Genomic DNA, 17188 nt, shown 5'->3' on the forward strand with positions numbered 1-17188 from the left:
ACTTGACCATTAACGTAGGTCCGCTTGGCAGCGGCCCAAACAATGATTCATGCATTTACAGTAGCCCAAGCACATCCATCCATTGACTGTGGGGAACAAGCTGTGAAGTCTTTGGGCAGCCCAAGTGCTGACCTATGGGTTGATTATGGAGAACATGTTGGGGAATGCAGCAGTGGACCGAGGGGAGAGCCTTTGACTTGGCCTATAAATGGGCTTGAATTGTTTGGGTCAGGAAGAAGGAAAATGGATAGCACCGAAGCAGCAGATCCATCAAATAATAATCTTCATTCTCCTCTGCCAGTACTCGCTCATGTCCCCGAGGATATCCAAGAGGTACGTTCTCATAATTCAAGTATTATTGAAAATCTTATGTCTTACCTTCTAGGCAAAACCATAGTAAACCACCTAACAGATTTTCTCCAGATGGAAAAGTGAGATATGCAATTGCACAGTATGTGTCAATACATCGTTTATCACTTAAGTATTAAGCGTTTGTGAATCAAATGGCTGGAGTTAAGATCCCAACCAAAGTGGAAGAAGCCGTGCAAGATTCTCGTTGGATAGAAGCCATGAAGGTTGAGATGAAGGCCTTACAAAGAAATGGAACATGGAACGTGGTACCACTACCACATAGGAAGAGACCGGTGCGATGTAAATGGGTATTCACCATAAAGCACAAAGCAGACGGATCCATAGATAGATACAAGGCAAGATTGGTTGCTAAAGGGTACACGCAAACATTTGGAGTTGATTATCAGCAAATGTTTGCTCCAATTGCAAAAATGAATACTATTTTTCGAGTTTTTTTGTACTTAGTTGCTAACTTTGATTGGCCCTTGAAACAATTTGATTTGAAAAATGCCTTCTTACATGGAGATTTGGAATAAGTATACATGGATTTTCCACCTAGATACGAAGTACCAATTGGAGTTGGAAAAGTGTGCAAACTTCAAAAGGCCCTCTATGGACTCAAACAATCACCCAGAGCATGGTTTAGGAAGTTCACCCAAGTAATGAAGAGTTATGGCTACAAACAAGGGAATGCAGACCGTACACTGTTTATCAAACGCATGGGAAGTAAGGTCACTTTGTTGATAATCTATGTGGATGATATGGTAGTCACTGGCGATGGTATAGAATAGATAAAGAGACTGCAAAGTTATCTTTCCTCATAGTTTGAGATGAAGGATCTAGGGGACTTGAAATACTTTCTCGGAATTAAAGTTTCTCGTTCTTGTGATGGTATTTACTTGTGTCAGCAAAAATATGTGCTAGATCTTTTCTCTGAAATTGGGATGTTGGCATGTAAACCAACAGAAACCCCTACCGTGCAGAATCATCACCTGGCAATATACCAGGATCAAATTCCAACTAAACAAAGAGAGGTACCAGAGGTTAGTAGGAAGATTGATTTATTTATCACCTGTGAGGCCAGATATTGTATATACAGTTAGAATTGTAAGTCAAGTTATGCACTCTCCTAGTAAGGATTATATGGTAGCCGTAATGAGTATATTGAGTTATCTGAAAGGTGCACCTGGGAAAGGATTAATTTTCAAGAAACATGGACATAGTCGCTCCACGTCAGGCTACTTTACATTTGTAGTAGGAAATCTCGTAACTTGGAGAAGTAAAAAACAAAACATGGTGGCCAAATCCATAGCCGAGGTGAAATATCGAGGTATGGCACATGGGATTTGCGAATTGTTATGGATCCAGATTCTTATAATTGAAATAGGATTTAAGCCTTGTGAGTCTATGTTGTTATACTGTGACAATCAAGCAGTGAGAGAGATAGCCAATAATCCAGTCCAACATGATCGTACAAAACATGGTGGAGTTGGATAAACATTTTATCAAGGAGAAGTTGGACGTTAAGTTGATTGACATTCCGTATGTGAAGTCTGAAGAATAGTTAGCTGATGTGTTAACTCATGCAGCGTCAGTGAAGGTTGTTCAAGACTCACTCGACAAGTTAGGGTTAGGTGATATCTACGCACCAACTTGAGGGAAAGTGTTGGCGTGAGTCAACTTTATGGTTTAGGAATGTAATTAGAATAGGATTACATGACTGATTCATTGTATATTTAGGATTCTTGTTTCCTAATTTATAGGGCCTCATGTTTGATTATATATTTATGCCTCCTGGAGAGAAGAATAATATAACAATTCAACCCTAAACAAATATACTTTTATCTCCAAGCACATGATTTGGAACTGACGAACCCCAACAACGGAGGTTGTCTGGAGTTACATAGAAGCCAAATGTATAGAAGGGATCAGAAGGATCTTGCAATCGGGAATACTAATGCAACTCTTGCACTTTGGAAATTGCAGGTCGAAATTCAACAATAAAAAAAATACAGTGCAACTATGCGAGGCCTAAGATGAATGAAGTCGAGGTTCTACCATATACAATATGAGTATAACCTAATTTTGGATAAACATATGCAAGGTTTGGTAAGCTTCTGATGTGGGACATCTCTTTGCATCCTTACATAAGAAATTAAGAACCCTACAAACATCCACAAAAATCAACCCTACAAACCTTCTAAGTTAAGGGCCAGTTGCAAACTTACAGCAACAAAATCATATCTTGGTAATCTGCTGTAGGTGCTTTTAACTCCAACATTAACTCCAATATTCATCACTATATTAAGAGCAATATTCTCAACACTCCACAAAACCATATACCAATAATCCCTAACTTGAAAAATCAGAAAATTGTGAGGCATTCATTGTGTACTTGAGAGCTACTGTGAGTTCGTGAATTATTTTATATTTGTTTGGTAACTAATAAAAGCTTCCGTTGATAGAGAGATACTCCTATATCAGAGGAACTTTGAAATTGTTTTTGTGCTCTTTGTTATTTCTTTTATTGCTTTGTATGGTTCTCGGTTTAAGGCATAACAAACTACACAAAACTAGATCACCCTTTAATATCTTCTCTTCCTGGGTGAGAGTGTTTCTCTACTTGTGAGAGTTTTCCCACCAGTGTGTGACTGCCCCCCTGCTTCTTCCCTCTTGTAACTGCTGACCCTAGCGATGGCCACGTTGGTGGTAGCCCTCTTCTTCCTCGTTCTCTTTTTTCTTTTCCTCTCCTTCTCCTTAAGCCCCTGTTTCCTTAGTCCATGGCCAGTTCGCCACTTCCCTCCAACCCCTTATGCCCCTGTTTTCTCCTTCTGTATGTTAGACAAATAAGGAATATGGTTGGAGTCCTTGTGTAATTGTATATAATATTATTATTGGAAGAATAAGCCGTCCTACAGCCGTCAAGCCGTCATACAGCCGTCCTACCTTGTCCTACCTACACACTAGGACGGCTACCTTGTCCTCTACAGCCGTCCTACCTTGTCCTACCTACACACTAGGACGGCTACCTTGTCCTACCTACACATTTGTATCATGTATATATATCCTTGTAATCTTGTAGAGAAAAATTAATGAGAAAAAAGCATTCTCTTCCATATTTTCCACAAAGCATTCTCTTCCATATTTTCTACATGGTATACAGAGCAGGTTTATAACCCTAGCCCTAATTTTTTTTTCGGCAGCTTTCTCTGCCGTTCCCATGGCTGTTCGTGGCCCGTCCCGTCCCTTCTCTGCTCGTCCTCCCCTCCACTGCACCTACTGCAATTTTGATTATCATACCCGAGACACCTGCCATAAACTTCATGGCTATCCCGCTGGCCATCCCCTCCATGGCCAACCGTGGCGACCACCGCGCCGTGCCACTGCTTCCAGTTCTTCCCGCAGCCATGCACCTTCCAGTCCTCCCCGGCAGCCACGGTTTTCTGCTTCCCGGCCCCATAATTTCACCCAGGCCCATCACGTGCAAGGCACCCAGGCCCCCGCCTCCTCTTCTACTCCAGCGACCCACCAAGTGCACGGAGCCCAGCCCACTTTGCATGACTTGCAGCTTGCCATGCCTGACCTCTCTGCCGAGCAGCACTCCCGTGTTCTAGCTGCTCTACGTGACACCACCACCCCTCCTCAGGCCAATGCCGTTCTCACTACTGATTTTGCCCAAGGTTTGTTACCTGTCACCTCTCGTCATGGTCAATGGATTCTTGACAGTGGTGCTACGGATCATATTACTTCTTCCGCTTCATGTTTGGTTAATCGTTCTCCTTCACATTTGCCGCCTGTTTCTTTGCCTAGTGGTGCTTCTGCTCCCATTACTTTTACCGGCACTCTTCCTTTAAATTCATCAGTTACTTTGAAGGATGTTTTATGTGTCCCTAATTTCCGAGTGGACCTTTTATCGGTTGGTAAACTTACAGATGGATTATCGTGTTCCATAACCTTCTTTCCTTCTTGGTGTGTTTTGCAGGACTTGGTTTCGAAGGCGATGATTGGTGTGGGTAAGCGACGTGGCGATCTGTATTACCTTGTGGCCCTTACCTCTTCTCTCCCCACTCGTCAACCTCTCTGCAACATCATTACCATCCCCTCCTCCCTCTGGCATAGACGTCTTGGTCACCCATCTTCCACTCGTTTGCAAGCTTTAGCATCTAGCTCTCTTAATTGTACTTTTGATTCTAGTCATATTTGTGATGTTTGTCCGTTGGCAAAACAAACTCGTCAACCTTTTCTTTTGAGTTCAATTTCATCAACTTTCCCTTTTGCTTTAATTCATTGTGATATTTGGGGCCCGAATCGTCAATCTTCTCTTTCTGGTGCTCATTATTTCTTAACCATTGTGGATGATTTTTCTCGCTTTACGTGGGTCTTCCTCATGAAACATAAATCCGACACTCAACAATTAATTAAGGATTTTTTTGCTTATGTCACTACCCAATTCCGCACTACCATCCAATGCATTCGTACTGACAATGGTGGTGAATTTTTATCTCTTCGTAGTTTTTTCTCTGATCATGGGGTGCTTTTACAAACTTCTTGTGTTTATACCCCCCAACAAAATGGCGTTGTTGAAAGAAAACATCGTCATCTTCTTGAAACCACTCGCGCCCTTCGTTTTCAATCCCATCTTCCTATCAAGTTTTGGGGGGAATGTGTTCTTACCGCTACTTATCTCATCAATCGTCTCCCTACTCGTCTTCTCCATCATAAATCCCCATTTGAGGTTCTTTTTTCGAAAACCCCATCTTATGACCATTTCCGCATCTTTGGTTGTCTGGCATATACCACCTCTGTCACTCCCACCACCAAATTTTCCCCTCGGGCTCATCGTTGCATTTTTCTCGGTTATCCTCATGGACAAAAGGCCTATACCCTTTACGATCTCGACAATCACCGCATTTTCACTAGTCGAGACGTCATCTTTCACGAAACTACTTTCCCTTATGCCGTTTCTCACCCTCCTATCCCATCCTTTTCGCCTACCCTACCCATCCCACCCCCTCTGGACTTTACATATAACCCACCACCTTCTTCCTCTTCCACGCCTCCCACAGATTCCCTTGCTGCCCCATTACCCGTTCCTCCCCATGCCCCTGCCCTCTCGGCATCCCCTCCTTCCCCCCCTGCTACTTCCTTACCTTTCACCCTTTTACCCACGGACATCCCTACCCCCCCACTACCTACCAATCCTCCCCTTCCCCGCACCTCTTCCCGTGCCCATAAACCTCCATCCTATTTAAAAGACTACGTTTGCTCGCAGGTGATTCTGCCATCCCACCCATCTTCGACTTCGCAACCCGGTTCTACACAAGGTACGCGATATCCACTTTGTAATTTTCTCTCTTATCACCGTTACTCTCCCAGGCATTTTTCTTACATTAACTCTGTCAGTCGGACTGTGGAGCCTTCCTCCTTTGCCGAGGCTGCCACTGACCCCAATTGGCAACGTGCTATGACTGAGGAGCTTCAAGCTTTACATGTTAATGGTACTTGGACTTTAACTTCCTTGCCCCCTGGCAAAATTCCCATTGGTTGTAAGTGGGTGTACAAACTCAAGCACAATTCCGACGGCTCTATTGACCGCTACAAAGCTCGTTTGGTTGCTAAAGACTTCACTCAGGCTGAAGGTATTGATTATCATGACACTTTTTCTCCTACTGCTAAGATGATTACGGTGCGTTGTCTTCTTGCTCTTGCTGCTAGTCAGTCTTGGTCTCTTCATCAGCTTGATGTTAATAATGCTTTCTTACATGGTGACTTACATGAAGAAATCTATATGTCTCCTCCTCCTGGTCTTCGGCGACATGGGGAGAATCTTGTGTGTCGCCTTCACAAGTCACTTTATGGTCTTAAGCAGGCTTCTCGCCAATGGTTTGCCAAATTCACTAGTGCCATCATTTCTGCCGGTTTTCAACAATCCAAAGCTGACTATTCATTGTTCACTAAAAAGTCTGGTATTTCTTTCACAGCTTTGCTCATTTATGTGGATGATATTGTGATTACAGGCAATGATGCTAGTGCCATTAATTCTCTGAAGTCTTTTCTCTGTGATCATTTTCGGATAAAAGACCTTGGTGATTTAAAATATTTTTTGGGTATTGAGGTTTCTCGTTCCAAACAAGGGATTTATATTTCTCAACGCAAGTATGCATTAGAGATTCTCAAGGACTATGGTTTTTTGGGAGCACGACCCATTGCTTTTCCTATGGATGACACAAAATTATCTGATAAAGGAGAACTTCTCAAGGATCCTGAAAAGTATCGACGATTAGTAGGTCGGTTAATATATATCACTATCATTCGGCCGGATATCACCTATTCTGTGCATGTTCTAAGCCGTTTTATGCACGAGCCAAGGATATCTCATATGGATGCTGCGCTTCGTATTGTTCGTTATTTGAAGGCTACTCCAGGTCAAGGTTTATTATTTCGTTCTGACAACCAGACCAAGTTAACTGCGTTTTGTGATTCTGATTGGGCAGGTTGCCCTATCACTCGCCGTTCGACTACTGGGTATTGTGTATTCTTGGGCGGTTCTTTGATTTCTTGGCGGACGAAACGATAGAAAACCGTTTCGCTCTCTTCAGCAGAGGCGGAATATAGGGCCATGGCAAGTGCTTGTTGCGAGATAGTTTGGCTTCGTTTTTTGTTGAAGGATTTGAACATTCCTTTGGATGGTCCTTCCATTTTATTTTGTGATAATCAAGCAGCGTTACATATAGCTGCCAATCCTGTTTTTCATGAACGAACTCGTCACATTGAGATGGATTGTCACTTTATACGAGATAAGATTGTAGATGGCACAATAGAGACCAAGCATGTGGGTACGGCACAACAGTTGGCAAACTTGTTTACCAAACCTCTTAGGAAAGAAAAGTTTTCGGGTATGTTACGCAAGTTGGGAGTTCTTGACATCCACTCTCCAACTTGAGGGGGAGTGTTAGACAAATAAGGAATATGGTTGGAGTCCTTATGTAATTGTATATAATATTATTATTGGAAGAATAAGCCGTCCTACAGCCGTCAAGCCGTTCTACAGCCGTCCTACCTTGTCCTACCTACACACTAGGACGACTACCTTGTCCTCTACAGCCGTCCTACCTTGTCCTACCTACACACTAGGACGGCTACCTTGTCCTACCTACACATTTGTATCATGTATATATATCCTTGTAATCTTGTAGAGAAAAATTAATGAGAAAAAAGCATTCTCTTCCATATTTTCCACAAAGCATTCTCTTCCATATTTTCTACACTGTAGCCCCTTCTTTCCATGTTCCCTTCCACCTTCCTTCCATCTTTCTTCTACCTTTTTCCACCTTTTCTCTTTTTGCCGATTCTCTTTTTTCCCCTTCCTTCCACCATTTTTCCACCTCTTTTCCCTTTTTCACCTTTTTTTTTTCTGTTCTGTTTCCCCCTTTCTTCCAGCCCCACTTTCCTCAACAATCCACCACCCTCTTCATCCCAATCGCCTCCATCCTTCATCATTTCCGCAATCTCATTCGGCTCCTACTTCTCTTCACCGCAATTCATCGCGTTTCCCCAAAAAGTGCATAGGGCTTTTGCTCGGGTGTTCTCTTTCATTCGGTTTCCCCTTGATGACACTACTGCTAGTGGGTTGCTTCTTCCCGCTACCTTCTTTCGATTTGTGGTTGCTATTGTTGTGGTGTTCGACGGTAGTGTTTGGAACCCCGTTTTGGGATTCTGTGTTGGGGGCCATGTTTAGCTTGTTCTTAGAGGTGTGTTGGGGACCTTTGTTTCTGTTGGTGGGCAAGCGGCTTTCTGGCGACGGCAATGGTTTAATGCTGCTAGGAGTTTTGCTTCGTTGTTTAAAGTTTGCTTTGTTGTTTTTTTATGTTTTGAACTCTTACGGAGGTTCATTTTTTTATCTGTATATTAGTATTTGGGCTTTGTCTTATGTAATATATTGTGAAGTAATGTTATTCATACCATGTTTTTGTACTATATTTTCATATCATCTTAGATGACATTTGATATGGATAGGCACATCATTTTAATTAATCAAATTTTTTTAATTTAGTTCATTAGTTAATAAACTAATAATTAAAAAAAAAAACCAGTTAATTAAATGATGATTGTGGTATACGAGAAGTCTTTCTTATTCATTTCTTTGGATTTTGCAAATTTTTCAAATGATATGGCTGTTCAAATCAAATATCACCTAAGTTAATATAAAAAATGTGGTACAAAAACATGATATGAATAGCATTACTCTATATTGTATTTGATAATAAAGTAGCGTTTCAAAAACCAAAAAAAAACACTACACTGAAAATTACAAAGTTAAACATGTGGCAGCAAACACGTGGAAGTGTGAATGGTCCTGTGGAGCATGTGTAAGCCTTGAAAAAAGCTTCTACATCTTCAAGTCCCAAAAATGTTACCAGATTTTACAAATACATCCAAAATGATCTCCGGGAACCCAATAAACCAAGACCGCCTTCAACAACTAAAGGCCTTCGACGAATCCAAAGCTGGTGTCAAAGGGATCGTTGACAAAGGAATCACCAAAATCCCACCAATTTTCATCCGGCCGCCGGAAGATACCGCCGGCGACAACCCAAGTTCCTGCCAACCAACCCAAGCCCAGTTCAGTATTCCTGTCGTGGACCTTGCTGACACTGTCGGCAGGCACGATGACGTTGTTACCAGAGTCCGGCGGGCCGCAGAGACTGTTGGTTTTTTTCAGGTGGTGAACCATGGGATTTCCCAGAGAGTGTTGGACGAGATGTTGGAAGCGGCACGTGGGTTCCACGAGCAGCCAAGGGAGGTGAAGGCCGAGTACTATGGTAGGGAGCTGATGAGGAAAGTCAAGTTTGGGAGTAACTTTGATCTGTATCAGTCAAGGTTTGCCAATTGGAGGGACACTTTGTTTTGTGTCATGGGTCCTGAGCCTCTTGATCCTCAAGAATTGCCGGTGGTTTGCAGGTTAGTCCATAGATTGAATTCCACTCTAATCCTATATTGAAACATTTCATAATCTTATTCAAAAGTAGCATAAGTAACTACAATCTCATGTGCTCAACTACTCGATCGTGCCTCAGTAGCTCTTGTGTTTGGTTCTCTCTCCCACAATATATAGATCTGGAAAAATTCCCGAAAGTTCCGAATCAGACCCAAAAAATCCCGAAACTGAACCAAAATTGTCCTAAATCGAATATCCCAAACCGTTTGATACCGGATCCTGAGCCGATGTTCCAAAAAGTTTGATACGGGTTCGGGACCGAATCCCATATGCCTTTGTTCAGTAATTCCAAACCGAATCGATAAATATTTTAATATAATTTTTTTATATAGTTGAATTATTAATGGTGATTGGATTTGGTCCGACTCTCTCTCGCACCTCACTTCCTCACGGACCTCATACTCTCGGATCTCTCTCAACCTTCGAAGACAAGTCCTGCAACCTCTACGGTCCCGTTTATCCTTTCTTTTTTACCATTTACCTCTTTTTCATCGGTTTACATGTTTTTTTAACAACTTGAAAATTAAAAAAGAAAAATTTGTCATTTGACAATTGAGGAGTCTACATGTTTTTTCAACACAAATATAATATGTTCCACTTTGCTGCAGAAAATCTCATCTGACTGTTATCAACGCATATGGATCTAATGGATCATACCCATCTGCATCATATATTAATTGTCACCAAAATTTGAACTGAATTAAACAAAAATCTTAGATAGGGAGAGGGAGAGATAGCTTGTTGCTTACATGATAATCCGAAGGAGTTGATGAGAGAGAAGATGAAAAGCAAGAGCAGGTTCATCTTTTCTCCAAATTAAAATTTTCCAATTGCACTGCATTAGCATATATCCAGACACTTGCAGTGAGATGATATATTCTCAAACTGTAGTGAGTCTATATTATATTACCTACAAAAATCATGCACTATAGTCAATAACATTGATTTAAGTTTTGTCTGATAAGGAACATAGTTTGCGTTAATTTTACATGTACAAAATAAAACCGTAAACAGTTATCCGTTTATAACCGAGGTTAATACCCATAATCACCCATTTAAATTTTACGGGTAAATGGTTATACCAATAACCGTTTATTTATCTAAACGGTTACCCATAACCGTAACCATGAAATTTAAATGGGCGGGTAACCACGGTTATCCATAACCGATGGGTATTTGCCCATCCCTATCTCTACTCCCGCCCAAACCCCAAACCCCTAAATCCTGAGAGATTTTTCAATGTAGCTGGTACAGAGGGTGGTACGCCACGTGCCACTATATAAATGGTAGAATACAGCGGAAAGATTTTTCAATGTGACTGGTACACGGAGTGGTACATCACGTGTCACTATACAAATGGTAGAATACAACGGAGAGATTTTTCAATGTGACTGGTACACGGGGTGGTACACCACGTATCATTATACAAAATGGTGGAATATGTGTGTTAAAAAGTTAATATCGGACGGCGATTGTGCACTGAAAAGAGACTATGAGGGTTGGGGATTTAAGAGAAAATTTTCATTGTAACGGGATACGAGTGGTGCATCACGTGTTTTTATTTAAGTAGTGAAAATTTTTATTGTTTAAGTTATTAATTTTTTAACACACATATTTTACCATTTGTATAGTGACATATGATGTACCACTCCGTGTACCAGTCACTTTGAAAAATCTCCCCATACTATGGCCAAGCTGCTTACTTCTGATCTGATCGTCCCCCAGAGGGTCTTATTGTCTGTTGGATTTTTTTATTTTTTTATCAAGATGGAGCATACACAAGATTATACAAGTGATATGCAAGATGAAAATGGAGAAGAGAGAGCAAGTTTTCTTCTTTCTGTAAAAACCAGGCTCTTTCTTGTTTCCCACACAAAAGAACCGAAAATTGGTTCTGAAAATGTTGATTTCAACCGAGTGATGTTTTCACCCTAGATAGAGAGGTTTTACACATTGGAGAAAGCACAAAACTTTTTACACCTTAACTAGCAGGAGCCATAATGCATCCCACCTCTTTGCTAGCACCTAGATTCTAGGCATATTGACTTCCAAACATAAAGCAAAGACAACTTGGCCTTCACATTACAAAACCAACGCCATTGCATACAGACACAAGCAAAACATTACAACTGAACATTAATTTATGTTAACATTCTCTTACTCGGTTCATGCCCTGATTCTCTCTCTCCCCGAGTTCTCTCTGTTTTCTCTGTTGCCCAACCACCACACACCACCACCAAACGACTTCATCGTGCAGCCACCAGCACAACTCGCTAGTTGTTTCTCTATCTCTCGATCTCTCCTCCTCCCTTGTTTCTCCACCTCTATCAGTCTCCCTTGTTTCTCCACCTCTATCAGTCCATGGCACCGTGGGTGTCCTCCATGGCCAAGGCGTACCCGTGGCTCAAGAAGCTCTACCAACTAAAGTTTCAAATGATTTTTTATCATATGTTTGTGTGTTTGTGGGATTGATTTTTGGTTCTCTTGTCGTATTACTTGCTCTGTTTTTTACTCAACAAGGTTTGGCTCGTTTGTATTTATCTTTTTATTTTAATAAAATTAAAGGATGAACACGAGCATTATCACCCCATCATTTTTAATTAAAAAAATAAAAGTGTACAGTGGCGGAACCATAAGTTTATCGCAAGAGGAACGTTGTAAAGAAGCTCTATATATTAGTTACAATACCATGTCTCATATTTTATAGGTCATATGCATGCCCAACAAGGATATAGTGTATCAGATTCTGTTTCCTGTGTAATCCTAATGTTTCGATACTTTTCTATCCAGTATCGGAAGTGTTGTGATGTACGACTCAAAATTAGGATGATGCAGAAATTAGGTTATGTTACCTATTTCGTTTGGTGTCCTATTTGGGTACTGGATTTGATTTCTTGGTTAGATCTATTTGGTGGAGAGATTTTGTTAATTACCTATTTGTTTAGAATTTAGATTTACTTCTAGGTAGAATTAGGATTGTCATTGTACCTAAGTCCTATGCACGATAAATAGGATGTTGGGGTTAAGTGTATTTTATGTGCTGTCATCATTGGTTTAGAGAGTTCTCTCTTTTGGTTTTGGGTGAAGGTAACCGTTTGGAGTCATGAGTTTTCTCTCTTCTATGTTTCTTCGAGTTCTCTACTTGTTTGGTGTAGGCTTTGTAATTTGTGGGATTTGGGTTGTGTTGAGAGTTAAACACTCTTATGTAATCTTCACTTGTTTAGTGAAATTTCTCGTTGTGCTTCACTCGTGGATGTAGGCTTTCACGCCGAACCACGTTAATCCCGTGTTCTTTTGAGATTGTTTGTTTTTAGCTTTCGCTTACGACGTTGATATTGGATACTTTGATTAGAATTCGCTTTCAATTATGCATAAAAGTACAGCAAGAAGATGCTAATATTCTAGTTGTGGAGCCAAAAATAACTAAGAAAATTATAGAGGCGACACGCCACGCACATGCAACGGAAAATAACGGCTCAATCAAGGTCAAAATTGATCAAAATGGTATTATTTTAAGATCCTCTCATCACTCCTCATTCAGTCTTCACCACAAGGTAACTCCCAATTATTCTTTTCAAATTGAGAATAATTGCCAAATTAATTGATTAATTACCTAATTGATTGCAAGATATTATTTGACATAATATCTTACAATTAGAATCAATTTCCACCATAAGTGGCCGGTCCCTATTTCTCCAAATAGGGCCGGCCACACCCTTATATATAGTTCCTCATTTCTCCAAAAACCTAAGTTCATTCTTCTTCTTAAACTTTTTAAACACTTTCTCTCTCAAATTCTAACTTTGGCATCGGAGATTCTTCAGCCAAAGCCCTCCCCATTCATCGTGGGCGCGTGAGGCTCATGGCCTTGATTTTAAGTGTTAATTGTTTTGCAAGTGCATTTTTGTTCAAGAAAAAGAAGATGGAAATTTGCATCAACACTAGTCCCCTTGAAAAAACAAAGTTTGATATCTATAATCTAAAGACCAAATGCATCCCAAGTCTTCTCCAAGCCAAATATGCATGACATATCAAAAACATCAAATGGACATGAGTAGTTTTTTCTTTGTATAGATTGCTTGGGGGTCAAGACTAAAGTTTAGTTGAACAATAGCATCTGCCCTCTGTTGCTGTAACTTACGGTAAAATACCTGCGGTTATAGGCAACCACGGTTACCCGCTCATTTAAACTTCACGGTTACGGTTATGGGTAACCGTTTAGATAAATAAACAGCTATGGGTATAACCGTTTACCCGTGAAAATTAAATGGGTGGTTATGGGTATTAACCGCGATTATAAACGGATAACCATTTACCCATTTATTTTATATATGTAAAATTAACACAAATCATGTTTCTAGGGTGGAAAAAAATACCGAAAATTCCAAACCGAACTAAAAAAATCCCAAACTGAAAATCCCGAAAATTTCAATACCCAATCCCGAACCGATCCAAAAATTTCGGTACTGGAATCGGTCTCACATTTTCATTCGTTTGGTAATCCCAAACTGTACTGGAAAAAAAAATATTATTTAATTTTAAATATATATTTGGAATTGTAACAGCCGTCGGATTTGGTTGAGATTTAATCTCAACCGTTGAATTCAAATAAAACCCTCACTCAGCCGTCCTTAGATCCATGTATAAGTTGTCCTCCCCATCTCTGCACCTAAGACTATTAAATCCAACATACTGAACACTTAGAGTTGCAGGAAGTTCTCCAAGTTGAAAGCTGTAGAGATTGCAGCTGCTTACACTTCTCTATCCTTTGAAATATATAGGATATTTTGGGAGAGCCATGGCCCATGGAGCAGCCCAAAGTATGTTTCGTAGTCTTTTGTGATCGTTTTATCATTAACTGGATTCATCTTTTGCCTTCAAAATCTGACTTCTAGCAAAAATTGTGCGGAACTGGGGATTCCTGATTTGAAGAACAATTCATAATTTCATATGTTAATTTGGGACTTCTGATTTGTCCCGAAATCTCGAAAATATTTTGAGATTCCTGAAATTTGGGATTCCCGAAAATTTGGTTTGGGATTGATCTTCAAATTTCCATCCTGAAATATATTAGTTTGGGATTCGGGATACTAGTTTCGGTTCGACATCCCATACCGAGTCAATCCTAATGTTCTCTATTAGAGAGAACTTAGATCAATGCTATTGACTATAGTGCATGGTTTATATAGCTAATTATAATATAATGTAGCTAATTATATATATTATGTTAATACTTTACATTATGGATTAAATAACCTAAGAATACTGTCTTCTAAACAGTTTTCACAACCCAAGAATACTTAGCAAATATTATATTACCTTCATTGGTAACAGTTAAAAATATCGTCCGTAAACTATTATTTCAATTATTGGAATGGTATAAGGACTTAAAAAATTAAAATACGGAAATGTATGATGAATATAACGGTGTTTAACTATAAAAAAAAAAAAATGAAATTATGACAATTTTTTTTTTTAATTTTCAAGTTGTTAAAAAACATGTAGACGGGTGAAAAAAGTGTAATGGTAAAAAAAAGATAAATGGGTTAAAAAGGGTAAATGGATAGACGGGTATTAAACATCTATTGTTAAATGGGTATGCGGTTGTGGATATGGTTAACCATTTATAAACGGTTAAGGGTATGGGTATAACCGTTTAACCAATTACCCAACGGCTAAACGGTTATGCGGGTATGAGCATAAACGTTTATGGATAAATAACCGCGGTTACCCGTCCGTCATAACCGTTGCCCATCCTTAGCTGGAAGAGAAGGACATTGATTTATGAATAGTTGAAATTTTGGTCTAGCGAAATGGATATGACAAATGATTCTCATCCCAGTTGTTGCATTTTGTTTTCTGTGTCTAATTTGCAGAGACATTACTATGGAGTACTCAGACCACGTTCACAAATTAGGTGTCACTTTATTTGAATTGTTATCAGAGGCACTTGGGCTTAAATCTGATCACCTTCTAAGTTTGGATTGTGCAAAGGGACATCTTATTCTCACTCACTACTATCCGCCATGCCCCGAGCCTGAACTAACTATGGGCACTACCAAACACTCAGATCCAGATTTTCTGACCATCCTACTTCAAGATCATATTGGTGGCCTCCAGATTCTGTTTCAAAACCAGTGGATCGATGTTCCTCCTGTGCCGGGAGCTCTAGTAGTCAACATCGGAGATCTCTTGCAGGCAAGCCCCTCTAGTTCCTACATATCTTCTTAACAACTCTAACATGCATATCAGCAGCATTGCATTACATGCGATACTCGTTGGCTGCAAATTTGCTAATAAGCACTTCATTAAGTACATTTTTATTTTGGAGTCGAACATAAGGTTCATTGATAGAATAAAATGTTGCAAGAAATAAACATAAAATTTAGCTGCAAGTAGGCCAATCTTAGAAGGTAATCGGATTTAAGCCAAGTGCCTCTGATAGTAATTACACTTCGTTTATTCTATCTAGGCCACAAACATTTTAATTGGGTTCTTCATTGTAGGCTGGGCTTATATGAGCACTTCAAAATAGTCATCATGCACTTTTTGACACGTGCAACATGTTGTACAACTATATATGTCAAACCATTTGTTGTTCGATTCCTGTAAATTTTTTTATTGTGTTCTTGTAGCTTATATCCAATGACAGATTTAAGAGCGTAGAACATCAAGTGCTTGCCAACTATGGAGGACCAAGAGTATCCATTGCATGCTTTTTCACCCTTCATCTTTACCCATCCGCAAGGCTGTACGGCCCCATCAAGAATTTGTTATCAGAAGATCATCCACCTGTGTACAGGGAAACCTCACTGCAAGACTTCATTTCGTACTACGAAAGAAAGGGGCTTGACGGGAACTCTGCACTAACACATTTCAAATGGCGAAGGTAAAAACAAGGGATTTGGAAGATGTACGAATTTATATTAAATGTGAGTTTTTATAGGATTGTATTTACTTTGAGGACAAGTTAATCCTCTACTCATTATCTACTATAAATAAAGGCACCATGTGGAGGCATAAGAACACACATAAGGATCCCTACAATTTCTCCATTGTGTGTCTTGTTGCCTCACCCTCTTCTCCCTCAGTTAAATATAGGCCACAACATGTCATCAGCACGTTCCTACGCTATGCTACAGTATTTGAAGGAGAATTTCTACTACAAACTAGTTCATCAATATCATCACGCAATTCGGGTTCTTCCAAAAAAAAAGGTTTTAATTTGAGATTTTTGCAACCTTGATTACATGAACCATCACCATACTGCAAGAGCCATCTTTACGTTTTACAAATTTTAGATTCTACATAATTGTTTATGCATTATATCCATAATACTGCAATTATATGAATTGGTATTGTGATTAATTAGATAACTATTTTCAAAAACCTAGTGAGCAGCGGCTCGAAGCCGCGTCGTCGAGCCACCAACACTCAAGGCCAACAACCTAAGGCCATCTCCAACCGAAGGGTCCAGAAGGTCGAAAATAACCCGAAAACCTTCTCTAACAGAGGGCTAGACCAGAGGGCTTGTGAAATCTGAAAGGCCCCACAGAATCTGAAAGTGCCAAAGGGCTAGAGGGTTGACTGCATGCAGCTAACCAGCCAGCCCGGGGCTGGCCAGAAAATAGAGCAATCTTGCATGGTTTCAACTGCTTCTTCCTCACACGTCGCACTGTCAAGATAATGAAGCTCACCAACACCAAGCAACGAAGGGATGAGTGAGTGGTCGACTACATCAACTGTTGGCATGCATTATGCCCTAATTGAAGGATCATCTCTAAGAGATGTCTTCCATAGGGATGTGCATACAAGGAATGCATTGGGGTTTGCAATACA

General features: G+C 40.1%; 1 protein-coding gene across 1 annotated transcript; it reads left to right on the forward strand.

The window, feature by feature from the left end:
* Window positions 1-8697: 8697 nt before the first annotated feature.
* LOC137731760 (1-aminocyclopropane-1-carboxylate oxidase homolog 1-like) lies at window positions 8698-16439 on the forward strand. The gene is made up of 3 exons (XM_068470964.1): window positions 8698-9312; window positions 15226-15547; window positions 15985-16439. The coding sequence occupies exons 1-3, from the start codon at window positions 8762-8764 to the stop codon at window positions 16240-16242; spliced, it is 1131 nt and encodes a 376-aa protein (XP_068327065.1). The 5' UTR covers window positions 8698-8761; the 3' UTR covers window positions 16243-16439.
* Window positions 16440-17188: the final 749 nt, after the last annotated feature.

Source organism: Pyrus communis, chromosome 4, assembly GCF_963583255.1.
Source record: "Pyrus communis chromosome 4, drPyrComm1.1, whole genome shotgun sequence".
Taxonomy (NCBI): domain Eukaryota; kingdom Viridiplantae; phylum Streptophyta; class Magnoliopsida; order Rosales; family Rosaceae; genus Pyrus; species Pyrus communis.